Source organism: Stegastes partitus, unplaced genomic scaffold, assembly GCF_000690725.1.
Source record: "Stegastes partitus isolate 25-593 unplaced genomic scaffold, Stegastes_partitus-1.0.2 Scaffold1611, whole genome shotgun sequence".
NCBI lineage: Eukaryota > Metazoa > Chordata > Actinopteri > Pomacentridae > Stegastes > Stegastes partitus.
The window spans coordinates 36,245-51,730 of NW_007579342.1; the positions used below are offsets into that span (position 1 = coordinate 36,245).

The 15,486-nt window shown below is 41.0% G+C and overlaps 2 protein-coding genes across 2 annotated transcripts in view; one reads left to right on the forward strand and one right to left on the reverse strand.

The window, feature by feature from the left end:
• mettl23 (methyltransferase 23, arginine) overlaps positions 1–2,660 on the reverse strand; it is a 4,872-nt gene extending 2,212 nt beyond the window's left edge. The window contains exons 1-3 of the mRNA XM_008300942.1: positions 2,451–2,660; positions 1,456–1,560; positions 165–402 (exon numbers count right to left, since the gene is read on the reverse strand). Of these exons, the coding sequence (XP_008299164.1) occupies positions 165–402; positions 1,456–1,560; positions 2,451–2,552 (445 nt within the window). The 5' untranslated portion in view covers positions 2,553–2,660. The remainder of the gene's footprint in view (positions 1–164; positions 403–1,455; positions 1,561–2,450) is intronic.
• Positions 2,661–2,901: 241 nt separating this feature from the next.
• jmjd6 (jumonji domain containing 6, arginine demethylase and lysine hydroxylase) lies at positions 2,902–13,410 on the forward strand. Its single transcript, XM_008300945.1, has 6 exons — positions 2,902–3,296; positions 6,126–6,514; positions 8,925–9,211; positions 10,779–10,914; positions 11,726–11,864; positions 13,201–13,410. Exons 1-6 carry the CDS (start codon positions 3,168–3,170, stop codon positions 13,330–13,332), a joined length of 1,212 nt encoding a protein of 403 aa, XP_008299167.1. The 5' UTR covers positions 2,902–3,167; the 3' UTR covers positions 13,333–13,410.
• The last annotated feature ends 2,076 nt before the right edge of the window (positions 13,411–15,486 follow it).

The following is a 15,486-nucleotide window of genomic DNA, read 5'->3' on the forward strand; positions in this document are numbered from 1 at the left end:
TCTCTTTGTGGTTGTTTTGTGTCTCTTAGTGGTTGTTTTGTGTCTCTTAGTGGTTGTTTTGCATCTCTTAGTGGCTGTTTTGTGTCTCTTTGTGGCTCCACATTCAGTTGTAGGTCTTTATAGGTTTCCTCCTGTTTTCGAGGGCATCCTGACAGTAAACTGACCTTGGGGGTCGTAGAAGACGTCTGATCCCAGGATGATGTCCAGTCTTGGCAGCAGGACGAGGTCCGGGGAGACTTCGCCCCACGTCAGCCCCACCAGCGCCACCTCCTGGAGGCCGTTGGCGTCGCAGCTGCGCCTGCAGTTCTGCAGACATGAAGGTTTGTCGGAGCTGTCGGACAGGATCACCGCAGCGCCGCAGCTCGCCGCCACCACACCGGGCAGCCCGACGCCGGCACCGAGCTGGGGGGGAGAGACGGGATCAGGTTCTGGACTAACACTGGAGTAACACTTTCTGTTTACAGGTGTGTAAAGGGCCACAGTATACTTGTCTTTGCACATATTCCAAAAAAAGTTGCATTTTATGCTGTCAAAGGTGAAAATGAGCAACTTTATACAGCACTATAATTACAACACTGCTTTGTATGGTGGCAAAAGCAGAAAAAAACACCTTAGTGTCTGTTTTGTGTGTCTTTGTAGATGTTTTAAGTGTCTTTGTGGTTGTTTTGTGTCTCTTCATGCTCATTTTGTGTCTCTTATAGTTGTTTGATGTCTCTTTTTGGATGTTTGGCATCGCTTTGTAGCAGTTTTATGATTCTTTGTGGTAATTTTCTGTCGCTTTTTGGTCACTTTTTGCATTTGTAGTTGTTTTGTGTCTCTTTATGGTTACTTTCTGTCTAATTTTACGTGTCTCTTTAAATTTATAGAGTGGAATCATAAAGCAACATAACATGAAAAGATTACAGTAAAATAAAAGTACATGAGTACTGTATTTAAGTATATGTCTGTGAAGATTCTCAGTCATTCAGGTCATGGTTATTCTGGTAGATTAATCGTAGCAACTGGAAACTCAAACAAATCCAGTTGCTATGATTAATCTACCAGAATGCATTTAAGTACAGCACTTGGTAAATGTACTTAGTTACATTTCACACGAAGACAAACTCTGATTGTGGTTTAGACTAAACTTAGAGTGAGTCTTAAGCTGACATTAATCAGCTGATCTCAGCTGTTCAACTCTAATTGCTGTGAATTCTGGGTAAATTAAGTTTTAATCTAAACTAAACAAACAGTCAGCTGAAGCCTCCGTGGAGAATTTAACGGCTACAAGATATTTTATCGCAAACTTCAGTCAAAAATGTAAACAAAACACAACAAAAACAGTTTGAGGCTGGGTTGGGTAAAGTTAGGCTGGTTTTCACAAGGACACCGTCTGAAATCTGTTCATATCTCTCCAGGTCTTTTCCAGGTATTCTAGGATTCTTGGGAGTGTTCAGTGTGAGGAATCGTGTTCACCTCCAGCACCGTCTTCCCTCTCAGCTCGCCTCTGCACGTCCACAGATACTGAGCCAGAACCACTGCACTGGGCCACACATACATGCCGTACTGGGGGTCCAGAACCTGACACCAAATAACACACAGGACATTTTACAAACAGTTCATTCACAGTGAAAATCTACTCATGCAGAGTGTCTCTCCAGAGTGAAGATATTCTGCATTTCTGTGTTCTAAATCACTGTAAACCTGGATTCTTTGGGTTTTAGATTACTGGTTTAAAAACTGTCTTGTCACGTTTTCCCTGAGAGCTGCAGCCCTGAACAAAACCATCACTAACGAACCACATAATTTAAGGATATCTTGCTTTTCAATCTATAAATATACACAACAGCTTTAAAACACACAATAATTCATGAAAAGATAATGTCCTCTTAAAATCGGCGTGTACAGTATCACCATGTGGTTCCTGTTTAATTTCAATTTGACCTTTTGTTTTGATCTAAGCGACCCTCCTTTCTTAATCTCAAGAGACAATCCAGTTATATTGTTCCATATGTTACACAAATAAAGACACCTTTATGTACTTAATGTAAGCCGAACTAAACAGAAGACCCTAATATGTTGTATGAACACCTGATCGTTGTTTTAGTAGCCACGTATTACTTATGCACCTACGGTTGGGTTAAAGTTAACCTTAACGTAACAGTTTCCAATTTTCTAAGATCAGACATAAGTTAAATAAATACATATTTGTGTACTGAATGTATGCCGAATTTTAAAAAAGACTATAGAGTATACCATAAAGTTTCAATGAATTATTTTACCGTGTAAAAACCATTTGTATACACATATTTATCTTAAATTAAGGTATTTTTTAAGGGGTTAGCGTCTTGATTCTATGACGGCGCAACATAAAGCAGGACAACAGCTAATTTATATGACAAATCAGTTTAAAACATGTATATATATGAGATATATTCAGTAAAACAGAGTGTTTATAAGCTCCAACAGACCTCAGGGATGGAGACAGAAAGCGACTCCTCTGGGTTCTTCGTGTCTTTAAACGTGAAAACTTTGTGAGCTATGCTGGGCGCCTCATCTTCGCCGTGGGCCATTGTGTGAACTAACACACTCTAAACTTACACATTTACATCGCCTGTTATCAGTCTTTCTGATTGTCTTTAAATGAAAAACTCATATTAACTGATTTATTCGATATTCAGCTGTGATATCACACGAGCAGCCATGCTGCTTGGACCTATTTCCGCGCCGACCAAAACACAAGAAGGACGGTGAAACAGCCAATCACATCCACGGGCGGGAAGGGTTAGTCTACCTTCCAACCAATCAACGCTTTGCCTTCGCCAACGCTGGACCCAATGAGCTTTCTCGTCTGCGATAGGGGCGGGCGCTGGCCCTGTCAATCAGTTGCGAAAGCATTGTGTTGCCCGCTGCCAGCTAGCCGCACATGCTAGCCCATTAGCTGTTTACCCGGCTTTACCGAGTAGCCAGGTTTTTTAAAAAGTGCTGCCACACCTGTCGGTATACACCTGGGTTTCACATATTACCCGCTGTGTGGGTTCGGTTGTCTTGTCAGGTATTAAAAGCGTAAGAGCAGCGCGGCTAGCCGGGTGTCAGCGCAGGCTAGTGGATGTGTTTGTGCGGTAGCCCCGGGTTAGCTCGATAGCTAGCTGAGCAGCGGCGTTTCCTTTTAAAAGCCCGGAGGAGGAATGAACCATAAGAGTAAGAAGAGGATTAAAGAGGCGAAACGGAGCGCCAGACCCGAGCTGAAGGACTCTCTGGACTGGATAAAACACGGCTACCATGAGACCTTCGACCTGTCACACCGCACCGTGAAGGTAACTGTCAGCGTAGCCGTGGAAGCTAAGCTAACGCAGGCAGCAGTGCAGCCCGTCACGTAGACAATGTAGGGGCCGATATGAAACCGGCACGTCCTGGGACAACTTTTCTGCACTTTCCCACATTTTAACTATTGTTAGCAAACGTGATTTTTAAAAAAGCAGAATCGGAGGAAGTATTTAAGTACAAGTACTAATATTACAGTACTATGTTACAGGTAAAAGTACTGCATCTTAGCGAGTTATGTAAACACACAGAGACTGACATCTGAATGAAGTAAAAGTAACAGTGTTGGGTCATAATTAGTAGTCAGAGATCTGTAAATTAGTTAATTAGTGATTCTTAGAGCTTCACGATATTGGGGGGCAAAAAAAATATGTTGGAATGGAGTTTTTCTGCCACATATTTGGTTAAATCTGGAAAAAGTAAAACAAAATCCTTTTACCTTCCATACTGCCTGTGGGCATCAAGTTGCTCTCACACTTGAACTTGTTTTGTGCCACTTATCCACGTTGTTTTCTCCTGACTAGGTCCTTGCTTGTGTATCTCCTCTCAGATGTACGTGGCTTTGGATAAAAGCATCTGCAAGATGAAACTGTATAACTGTAGAAATCTGTTGGTGAATTCCATGAAAAATCAACCAGTTGAACCCCCGACCGCCTCAAAATCAGCTGATTTTTCTTTTGTCTACAGTAATTTGTTTATATTTAATGAAGCCATAATAAGTTTTACCTTCATACTATGAATATTTTTAGAGCTACAGGCCCTTGAAGTACATAGAGGTGGTAAAATTAATTTTAGATGTGCTGTTACCAGCATTTCTGCACAACTTCATATAGGGCTGCAAGGTGGCTCAGTGGTTAGCACTGTTGCCTCGCAGCAAGAAGGTCGCCAGTTCACATCCCGGTGAGGACACCTGGGATCTTTCTGTGTGGAGTTTGCATGTTCTCCCCGTGCAGCGTGGGTTCTCTCCGGGTTCCTCTCACAAGGTCCAAAAACATGTTGAGGTTAATTGGTGATTCTAAATTGTCCGTAGGTGTGAATGTGAGTGTGCTTGGTTGTCTGTCTCTAAGTGTAGCCCTGTGATAGACTGGTGACCTGTCCAGGGTGTCCCCTGCCTTCACCCTGAGTCAGCTGGGATAGACTCCAGCCCCCCATGACCCTAGTGAGGACTAAGCGGTGTATAGATGGATGGACAACTTGATATGAAGATATGTAATCTTGGTATCCAACACTTCTCTTTTCCACAGAATAGAAAATGATGCTGCAGAAATTCCTTCAGTTTATATTTTGTGACTGCTACACTATATTTATATTAATAAATGATTTTGGCCTAAAATGAATTGTGTCTAGAAAATGATCCTGGTATCACATGTAGGTAAAGATGAGCCTCTTCATTTGCTACAACTTGTTCTGACCAGCTAACTACCACACATGCTGGTGTGAGTCTGGAAACTTGCACTTTTAAATGTTTTCTCCAGTAAATTATCAGTATCACAAAACTGATATTTTTTTCAGCATTTAATGTTTGTTTAATGACTAATAAAACACAAGATTTAAAACAGATGTGATTTCCTCCTATGAGTAAGGAAAAGGGGTCATATGTATATACCATCCATGACTCGGCTCCAACGTACGGTTCAAACACTTACAAAAAACACTCCGGTAATGCAAAATGACAGAATTATTGATTTGTTTTTAATCAGTTTGGGACAAATTTTACACAAGAAGTTCACAGAAAATGTGTTGTATAAAATCTAAGGACAATTACTGGCCAATAAATACTTCTGCTCCAGTCTGTGTGGGTGTGACCCGGTTTATAAAAGAGCTGTTAAACCAGCACTCACCTGCTCTTCTCAATACGTAGGTGTGTGTTCATATCACACACCCTTCTCTTTGTGTTGAGATGGTGGTTTGTTCTTTATCACATAGTAAAGTTGTGGCCCAGTCTTCTGACAATGACAGATGATAAAGGGATGAAAACAAGTTAAACATCTTCGCTACGGTGCTTTGGATGGAATGTTTTTAGGACTATTTATTGATTAAATAGTTAATTTTTCTCCAAAAATGTCTAATTCAGCTACGTGTCCACCATGGCACAGTATAAAATGGCCCCAAAGGTTTTACAAAAATGTGCTTAAAATAGTGGCAAAGTCAAAATATTTTTCAAGAACAATACTTTTCTGCTCTTCTGCTCAGTGAACCAGCTAATGATGTCAGTGATACACTAAGCAATCAGTTGATGTTAAAAATGTAACAGATTATAAATATAATCATCAATATGGCAGAAGAAGTTCATGCAGGTCAAAAAATAAAATAAGTTATTTTAGTCGAAGTTTTATAACTGAGTGAGCAGGTTTGACAAGTTGTGCCACAAAAACTAAAATATTGGGAGATATTCTGACCCTACTACACTTAATAGGCATCATCAGAGATGATTTGATCTACTGGTCCAATATTGCAGATTCTGAATCAATGACAGGATGTGAAAAAACTGCTAAAATTTCAGGTTTTTGTCTTTAATAGTTCCTGAGATGTTGGTTTTCAAACAGTTCAAATTTGTGTGAAAAAAGCCCCTGAAACTGGGTCACCAGGTAGATTTCTAATGATGTTCCTCTGACAGTGTTTTGTGTATCAACCTAAAACTTACACAAATATCGTTATAAAGGTCCATATTTTATGCTACTAAAATTTCAGGTAAATCAGAGATGTTGAGGAGAAATTGTCAGAATTCGATGATCTGAGATGGAAGGAGCGTTGACTTGACCAAACAAGGCCTCCCTAATGTTTTTATTCGACTGTTGGTGCTGATGTTTGCTGTGTTGCAGGACAACGTGGAGCGTGTGGACGCCCTCCACCTCAGTCCCGAGGAGTTCATCCAGCGCTTCGAGCGACCCTACAAGCCCGTCGTCCTGCTCGGCTGCCAGGAGACCTGGCCCGCCCGAGAGAAATGGACCCTGGAGCGCCTAAAACGCAAATACCGCAACCAGAAGTTCAAGTGTGGCGAGGATAACGACGGCTACTCGGTGAAGATGAAGATGAAGTACTACACGGAGTACCTGGAGTCCACCAGGGACGACAGCCCGCTCTACATCTTCGACAGCAGCTACGGCGAGCACGCCAAGCGTCGCAAGCTGCTGGAGGACTACCAGGTGCCGCTGTTCTTCAGGGACGACCTGTTCCAGTTTGCAGGGGAGAAACGCAGGCCGCCGTACAGGTGAGTCTGGCTTCACTTCATCCATCAAAGCTGCGACCTTTTACTGCAAGTTTCCACATTAGAACCAATAAACAACTTAAATGATTAATCAGTGATCGGTTTGGGTAAAATTCTTAGAACAATTTCTCTTGACCGTGTCTGATTTGCCTGAACTTTCTATGGCATGAAATGTGGAGATTTGTAAAGATATTGGTGAAAGTTTAGCTTGATATATCAAACACTTTCTGAGATAGATATGAGGCTGTTTGAACAACAGCATCTCAGGAACTGTTGAAGATAAAAACCTGAAATTTTCACTGTTATTTCTCATCATGTCCTTGATTTACAATCTGTAATAATGCTTAACTCTACACAACGGGGTCAAAAAATACAAAATATAACCATAACAAACTAAAATCATAGTTATATTTAGAGAACCACTTTGAAACTGGTTTTATAGAACAAAAAAAAACATTTGTTAGAAAGGACTGAAACATTTTAGAAAAATAAATGTAAAAATGTTTTCATCATTGTCAGTGTTGATGTTCCTGAATTCGGGTTATTCCATCTCAAATCATCCGGGACCTGCTCTACTAGATATTTATAAAGATATTTGTAACGTATTGGCTTGAACATCTGCTCAATCAGTTCCAAAAGATAAAACTGAAATAACTTACTTTTCATTTATTTGACCAAGTATTTTCATCTCACCTGTAATCAGTGACTCGTTGATCTACTTGTTTAATATTACAGATTTTGAATCGATGTCATGATGAGAAATAACAGTGACATTTTCATAAATTTTTCGCCAAAACAACGAACTCTCCACATTTTTCACAATTTATGTCATTTTCGAGACCAAACCGCTGACTCTGATTCGTCCAGAAAATAATCAACAATAAACATCACTACTAGTTGCAACCGAATGTTGATCAGGACTGATGAAGATTAATTGTAAATCAGGTAATTGATAGAAAATATGTTGTAGATTTGCTGTGTTGAACCACCAGGTGGAGCCACTGACTTTGGAATGTGATCGACTGAAAGGAGCGTTTAACCACCTACTTAAAAAAAAAAACAAAAAAAAAACAAGCGCTCCTCCTTATCTCAAGAAAATAAAAAAATGTTTGCGTGTCTCTGCTGACTTATGTTGATGAACTCATCAGCACACAGTCATGATCTACTTTCGAACAGTTTATGTCGAGTGAAGCTGCAAGTTGTGAATCTGTCCTTTGACCTAAATTTGAGGACGTTTGAACAACAATATCTCTAGAAAAAAATAAAAACCTGAAACTCCAACTGTTATTTCTCATCATATCATTGAATCAGAAGCTGTAATAATACTTAAGTCGACACAGTGAGCTCCCAAAATAACTAATATACCCATTAAAAAAAAATCTTGGTTATATTTGGAGAAGCATTTTAAAGTTCCAGACCTGCTTGGATCAAAATATCGACCAGTATGTAGTTACAACTTGTCACACCTGCTCGATCAGTTATGAAAGATGAACCAGAATCATTTGTTTTTAATTTTGTGAGCAAGTATTTTAAATGGAAAAAGTACCAATTTAAAAATTCCCCTCAAAAATACATCCCTTCACCAAATTTGATGCACAATGCATTTAACACAGCCAAAAGTATCTAAAAATCAAAAATGAGAAGGACAGAAATGTCCGAGTGGACGCATGAGGGTTAAATCATTTCACATCATATAAAACACATTATGGTCGTAGTTTAGTATAACTCTGATTGTTTATTACACTGTGTACGGACATTTTTGTTTTCCTAGTGCAATATACATTTTAAACTTTTTATGCTGATACTCATGTTTATGTTTCTGGGTCATATTTTTAAACTCACATTTCTTTTTTTTTTCCTTGTGCCTAAATTTCTAAGACTTCTAATGGGAGCAACTGTAACGTGAGCACCTTCCCCTCAGGGATCAATAAAGTGACTCTGATTCAAACATAATCTTTATTTAGCACTTTGGTGCAGCAGCTGCTGCTGTAACCCTTTATTGGACACGCATTGAAATACTTAGAAACTCAAAAGTTCATCCCTGAAGTGGCATCGGTGGATGTAAGAGGACATTTTTTCTTTTTTGACTTTTAAAAAAAGTTTCAGATTTAGGCTGAAAAGTCAAAGCAGTTTGCATATATTCCTCGCCCACCTAGGGTAGTAAAAGATTTCAAATAATATGTGGATAGAATATGTAATATATATAATATCTGACACACTGTGATTGGTTAGAGGCCACAGAGACGGTGTTGTGATGTAGCCTGACCTTCGTTGATTGGCTGGATGAAGTCATGTGATGCTGCCCCCTGCTGAAGTTACCATATATGGTTCTTTGTCCAATAAAGGGCTAATTGTGCTGAATAATACATGGTGACTCTACCAGGTCTGGTCTAAACTCTACGTCCCCCTACAGATGGTTCGTGATGGGTCCGTCCCGCTCTGGTACCGGCATCCACATCGACCCGCTGGGCACCAGCGCCTGGAACGCCCTGGTTCAGGGCCACAAGAGGTGGTGCCTGTTCCCCACCAACACGCCCAGAGAGCTGATCAAGGTGACCAGAGAGGACGGCGGCAACCAGCAGGACGAGGCTATCACCTGGTTCAGCGTGGTTTACCCGCGGACGCAGCAGCCAACATGGCCGCCAGAGTTCAGGCCGCTGGAGATCCTACAGAGACCTGGAGAGACGGTGTTTGTGCCCGGTCAGTGAAGTTTTTATCACCGTCCTATGGTTTCTCTTTACCTTTATTTTCTTGCCACCCAATACACACCCAACTTTACCGTAGAGTGAGTTTTGGTGAAATGTACGGAGCCCCTAAAGGGACATGTCAGGGGGAAAAAAAACAAGTATCTTGTGCATACAGCTTTGGCCGGTTGTAGGTTGTGGTCTGTATTACAAAGAGGTGCCGTTTGATTTAAAAGGGCGGTTCGCTTTGGAGTTATTGATGCCATAAGTTCGAATCTTTGAATATCCAACAAGAAACGTATCCACATGAGATACTTGAGGTTTTTGTTTTTTCTTTCACGTCCCTTCAGGGGCTCCGTAGAAATGAGACACTCAGATCATATTCTGGATCAATTTACAGAATGATTCAAAAGCTCTGGGCCCACCATGAAGCACTTCTATAGACTTAAACCTCTTTACTACAATATACAGACGAGAACATTCAGAATAATTCAGCAGAACTGATTATTCAAACACTAAATGTCCTGAGAACAATGTTTTACAGGCAAAGTGAGACGCCATATACTTGATATAAAAAAAACAGACATTAAAGAAGTTAAGGGATGTTTTTATGTATTTAAATAACCAAACAATGAGAATACAACAACACAACTGAAATACTGATGCTAACCATTGAAAAGTATTTGTTCTGCTTTGCGTTTTCAAAGGAGGCTTTGAAATCTATTTGAGCACCACACAGGTCTACTTATTCAGTCACTAATGAATGTTCATATATTTATTAATAATTAATTTAATATTGAGATATCTGTTGATTATGTTCATATTTTAAGGAAAATTGCAGAAAAAAGAGGCTAAATTCACAGACTCAGTAAATAATAATACGTTGGTTTGACATTGCCGTCTTTGTAGATCTGGGTGATGAAATGAGTGTTGTTTAGATTTTGGAGAGCCGCTGTTCTCCGTAGCAGAAAGCAGCCCGTCTTCATTGAGAACACGCAGTGACCCAGCAGTGACTCGACATGTGTTGACAGTTTACAGCAGTGTGTAGTGAAGCGGATGTGACCTACATCCTCCTAATGCCAACGGAGCTGATGGAGTCAAGGATGGATTAAACCCTCAGCTGCTCCTTCGACACGATTCCAGGATTTAGGCTTCACCTGCCGGCTCCACAGTTCTCTCACCGTTTTGTTTTTAATTGCATTACCGGTTGTTCCATCTCAAATCATAGCCTGACATATCAAATGATTTCCAGGATAAACATTTTTTAAAATTGCCCGCACACATTTAAATGTATGGCTGTTATGACAATATCTCAAACTGTTAGAGATAGAAGCCCAAAGTGATCGGTGTTATCATCATGTCATTGATTCAGAATCAGTCAAGGTGACGCTTTCAGATCTAGTTTTGTCGTTTCAATTTTTTCAAATATTTTCATTCAAGATGCTGTGGTCGCATTTTTTATAGTTTTAAAAATATACTAAAAAAAATACTCAAAAACATTCATTCGATCATCAAATGAATGCGATGCTTGACTCATCGATTAGCCATGGCAGCTCTCATGTTAACCGGCTGTGTGTCTGCAGGCGGATGGTGGCACGTCGTCCTCAACCTGGACACGACGATCGCCGTCACCCAGAACTTCGCCAGCACCACCAACTTTCCCATCGTGTGGCACAAAACGGTCCGAGGACGACCGAAGCTCTCCAGAAAGTGGTACCGGTAAGAACGAATTCTCAACAGTGACGCTTCAACTTTTCAAATTTCAAGTGTCTCTTTCTAGAACCTGCAGGCATTCTGCCTCCTCCTTGGAAGTTGTCTCCTTTTAATGCTTTTCAACGTTGAGTCCTGGGGAATTTAATGAGGTCCTCGACAATTGAGTGACTGAGCAAGAAAGGGACGAGTGAGGGAGGCCACCAAGACTCCTATGAGTCCTCTGAAGGAGTTACAAACTTCAGCAGCTGAGAAGAAAGACACTGTACATACAACTGTTGTCTGTTCTTCACCAATCAAAGCTTTATGGGAGAGTGACAAAAAGAAAGACACTGTTGGAAAAAGTTAATATTAAATCTGGACTAGAGTTCACCAGAAGACATGTGGGAGACTCTGAAGTCAACTGGAAGAAGGTTCTTTGGTCTGATGAGACCAAAATGGTGAATTTTGTCCATCAGACTAGAAGCAGTGTTTGATGGACACCAAACACTGCACATCATCACAAACACACCATCCCCACTGTGAAGCATGGAGGTGGCAGCATCATGATGTGGGGATGCTTCTCAGCAGCAGACCCTGGAAGGCTTGTGAAGGTAGAGGGTAAAGTGAATCCAGCAGAATATAGAGATGTACGTTCTTGTTAACAAAAGCCAAAATACATGGACTATGATTCCATGTTGAAAAGCAGTAAACGGGGAAAACTTCCAAGACGGGTAAATACTGTCTGTTGTGACTTCATCATCACACTGACATGTGATCCGTGTCTGGACGTCTCACCTGGATCACGATAAACATGTTAACACTTAATGTGTCATTTCAGTATTTTGAAGCAGGAGCGACCCGACCTGGCGGCGCTGGCGGACAAAGTGGACCTGCAGGAGTCCACGGGTATCGCGTCGGACAGCTCCAGCGACTCTTCATCTTCATCATCCTCCAGCTCGTCCGACTCGGACTCCGATGTAAGTGCTAAAACACACAGTGGGTGGAAAACAAAAAGTGTGTGGTTTAAGAAAATTAAAACAAAATATGTTCAAATAATAGTAATGCAAACTGCAATGTACGCACCGCACAACGAGGGATTCCTTTCTAGAGTCAGAAAATCCTGAACAGATTGTGCAGTGAAACTACAGAATACATTATATATTCATCACATATTAACACAGTGGTGCATAATCTGAGTTTCCTGTCCTAGTGGTTACAAATGAAGCTCCAGAAACCTCTCAAACGCTGCCTTTGAACCACACTTCAGTCACTGTGAAGTCCTGTGCTGCGTTCTTTCTTTTATACCTGCACAGAGGAGCAAGCTGTGGTTGAAAACAGTGGGTGTTGAAGTTGTGTGTTGGCTGCGTGCAGGACATAAAGTTCTGCTGAGTCTGAACACACAGTTACAATCCCTGCTTACATAAATCCCTGCTGTCAGGATCACACGTGTCTGCAGGAGTTAGTGCTGCCAACAGGTGCTACAGGTGTAACGTTACACTGCTGGTTGAGCCCTAAAAAACATAACAAGTCCTCCTCAGCATCAGCGGATTCTTCATCTACAATAGCTTCAGTATGTTTAATGAAGCCATGCAAAGTTTTACCTTCATACTATGAACATTTTCAGAGTTACAGGCCCCTAAAGTACATAGAGGTGGCTCCAAATGTCTTATTTCACCTGCAGGAACAACCAGGTACTGCAGCTAATCTACAACACAGTTTCTGACGAGCATGAACTTCTTCTTTTTCTGCCTTATCTGTGAATTGGTTTTCAATCAGTTAAATTATAATTATTCTGTAGAACCATTGGAAGTTTACTGAAAATGCACTTTTTAAAGTTTTCTCTGGTGAATTATCAGAAAACAAAAACACATGCAGGGAACCAAAGCCTGTTTCTATGACTCGGTGTCATAGACATTGAACTGCTGCGGTTTTGCTGTTTAAACTGTGATACATCCCATAATATGGATGTTTTAAGGTTGGTTTTACAGAAAATGAACAAAAAACAGATTTAGTCTTTAGACTGTGACACCTGGTTGGATGTAAAACTGAGTTGGTTCATGTGCTGTACTGATGAAGTTATGAACTCAGAAATGATTTAAAGTGGAAGTGTGATATTTGGAGCCACCTCTGTGGACTTCAAGGGCCTGTACCTCTGAAAATATTCATAGTATGAAGGTAAAACTTTGTATGGCTTCATTAAATATGATAAAGTTACTGTAGATGAAGATCAGCTGAGAGAACTGTTTTCAGATTTTGTTGATTGTTGTACGTAGTGTTGCTGCTGTAACAACATGACGCTGCTGTCTCCTGCAGGCGGAGTCGGGCTCGGAGGGCGACGCCATGTCTCACCGCAGGAAGAAGCGACGGACCTGTGGGACGGCGGCCAACGGCGACACCAGCAACCAGGACGACTGCGTCAGCAAGGAGAGGAGCTCGTCGCGGTGACCTCCGACCTCCGGCAGCGGCGGCTTTGCTCTCAGACAGACCTCCACTCCAGCTGCTTCTGGTCGAGTTTACGTCCCCGGACGGAGGCTGTCTGCAGAGACAAGATGGCCGCCGCCGTCGCCAAGAGGCTGCAGGAGACCTGCCACCACTGTGCTTTTCAACACAACCAGTTTCTGTTTTTCTCTGTAGCTTCTGTAATGAAACAAAGATGAACCGGGAGCTCATCGCTCGTCTTTAAAACGGAGGGACGGTGATATTTTCTTTGACTAAAATGAATTATCAACACAGTCAGCCGACAACACAGTTTGGCTTCTGGGAGTTTTTCTGCTGTGTGTTCTGGACACACAGTTAAATACACGATGCTGCGTTCAAGGCAAGTCGGAGAATTTCTGACCTCCTGCTTGAAAACGGATGAACAAACGGCCAGACATCCTCAACAGTGAACATTGCTTATTTATTTAGTAAATGACACTTCATTGCCTGTCGTGTGTAATAGTCAGACGAGATTAAGGTAAAATATCACACGAACATCCTGTTCTATCCATTGTTCATCCTCAGTTTGGTTGATTTCCACCTCCAGAGAAGTCCATTTTCTTGCCATCAGCTGTGCTGATTGTTTACATTTGCAAGTTGCTTCGAGCTTAGAAATGTCCGAACTGACTCGAACGCAGCACTAAATGAACTTCTCGGGCCTCTAGTTTCACGAATCCGGATCAGGGTCCTAAGAAAATCTGAGAAAACATAAAATTTTAATAGAAGAGAAGCTATTAAAAGAGCCTTAAATGTAGTTTACACATTTGTTTCTCCCTGTTTGGTTTGGATGACTTTCAAACAGGTGTCTGAAAAGTCGTCTATCGTTCTAAGTCGCATTTAAAAGGTCTGAAAACATTCATTGGACACAAAGTATGTCCAAAATAACTCAAACTATTAGCAACATGAGTAAAACAAACGTGTTTAAAATGGCAAACAACTTATCTAAGATGTAAAAAAAAAACTAGTGAAAGTAGTGAAAAATTGTCCAACGTAGCTCAAAAGTTGGCAGGACATTATATTACCATGAAAAGGGTGAGAAATGTGCAAACTGACTCGAAACTTGAGCATCCGTCTGTGTCCAAAGCTGTTTTCACTTTGTCAGAAATAGCAAAAGACGTTGTTCAAAATGACCCAGAATGACTCAGACTTTTTCCAAAGGGACTTAAAATTAATCAAACTGTCTTGAAAATTGTCCAACGGTCCTGAAAACTGGCACCAGTTTTAAACAGCATATCATTACGACTAAACGCTGCTCGACAACCAGCTCTGAGTCCAGGAGCCAACTGCACACAACACCTTCAGTTTTCTTGTTTTTTTTTATTCATCAATCTGTCCTGAACAAGACCTTATCCCAAGTGACTGAAGGCTTTTCTAATTGGCCCAGCGTCTGTCCAAGTGTTCAGAGTTATTCAAACATTGTCTCGAAAGAATCAGAATTTGTCCAGAATAACTTTTTCAAAATGACACAATCTGCCCAAAAATCTTCCAAAATATAATAAATGTGCCCAAAATTAGGTAAAAATCATCCAAACTCACTCAAAAGGTATCGTGAGTAGAACTTTGCAGGATGAATTCACAACAGTCCCAGAACTTTTCAATCGCGCCTCGTATCAACTGTTGAAACTTGCTGCTGAAAATGTCTTAAAATTTCCCCTGAGCTTAGAAAACCCTTTAAGGGATTCTGTGCAGCGTCTTTAACGAAGCCTTAAGTGCTGAGGAGAAAACTTGGTGTTTGTTTTTGAATCTCCTCACAGCGAAAACTCCACTTTATCGTATCCTCCGCTTCAGAAAGTGAACTTTAAAGCGAAGCTCCCGCCTGCTGTATGAAATACAGACTCTGTAGATGAAGTTCTCAGGTGTTCGAGGATCCAGCAGCTGGAGGGTTTGTGCTGCTTCGTGCCAAAAGCTGCAGGCGAGTCATTCTAAATGGCGGCAGCAGTTTTAGCTCCAGAGAAAGAAATTCTACTGTGACTGGATTTACTGTAGACAAGGACGAGTGTTTTCATTATTCACAAATCAGATCAAAGTAGTTTTTACTCAGAAATGTCAAAATCAGCTTTAAATTACGCCTTCTTCATCTTTTCTGATGGATCTCTTTGGGTTTTGGCCGGTGGTTGGTTA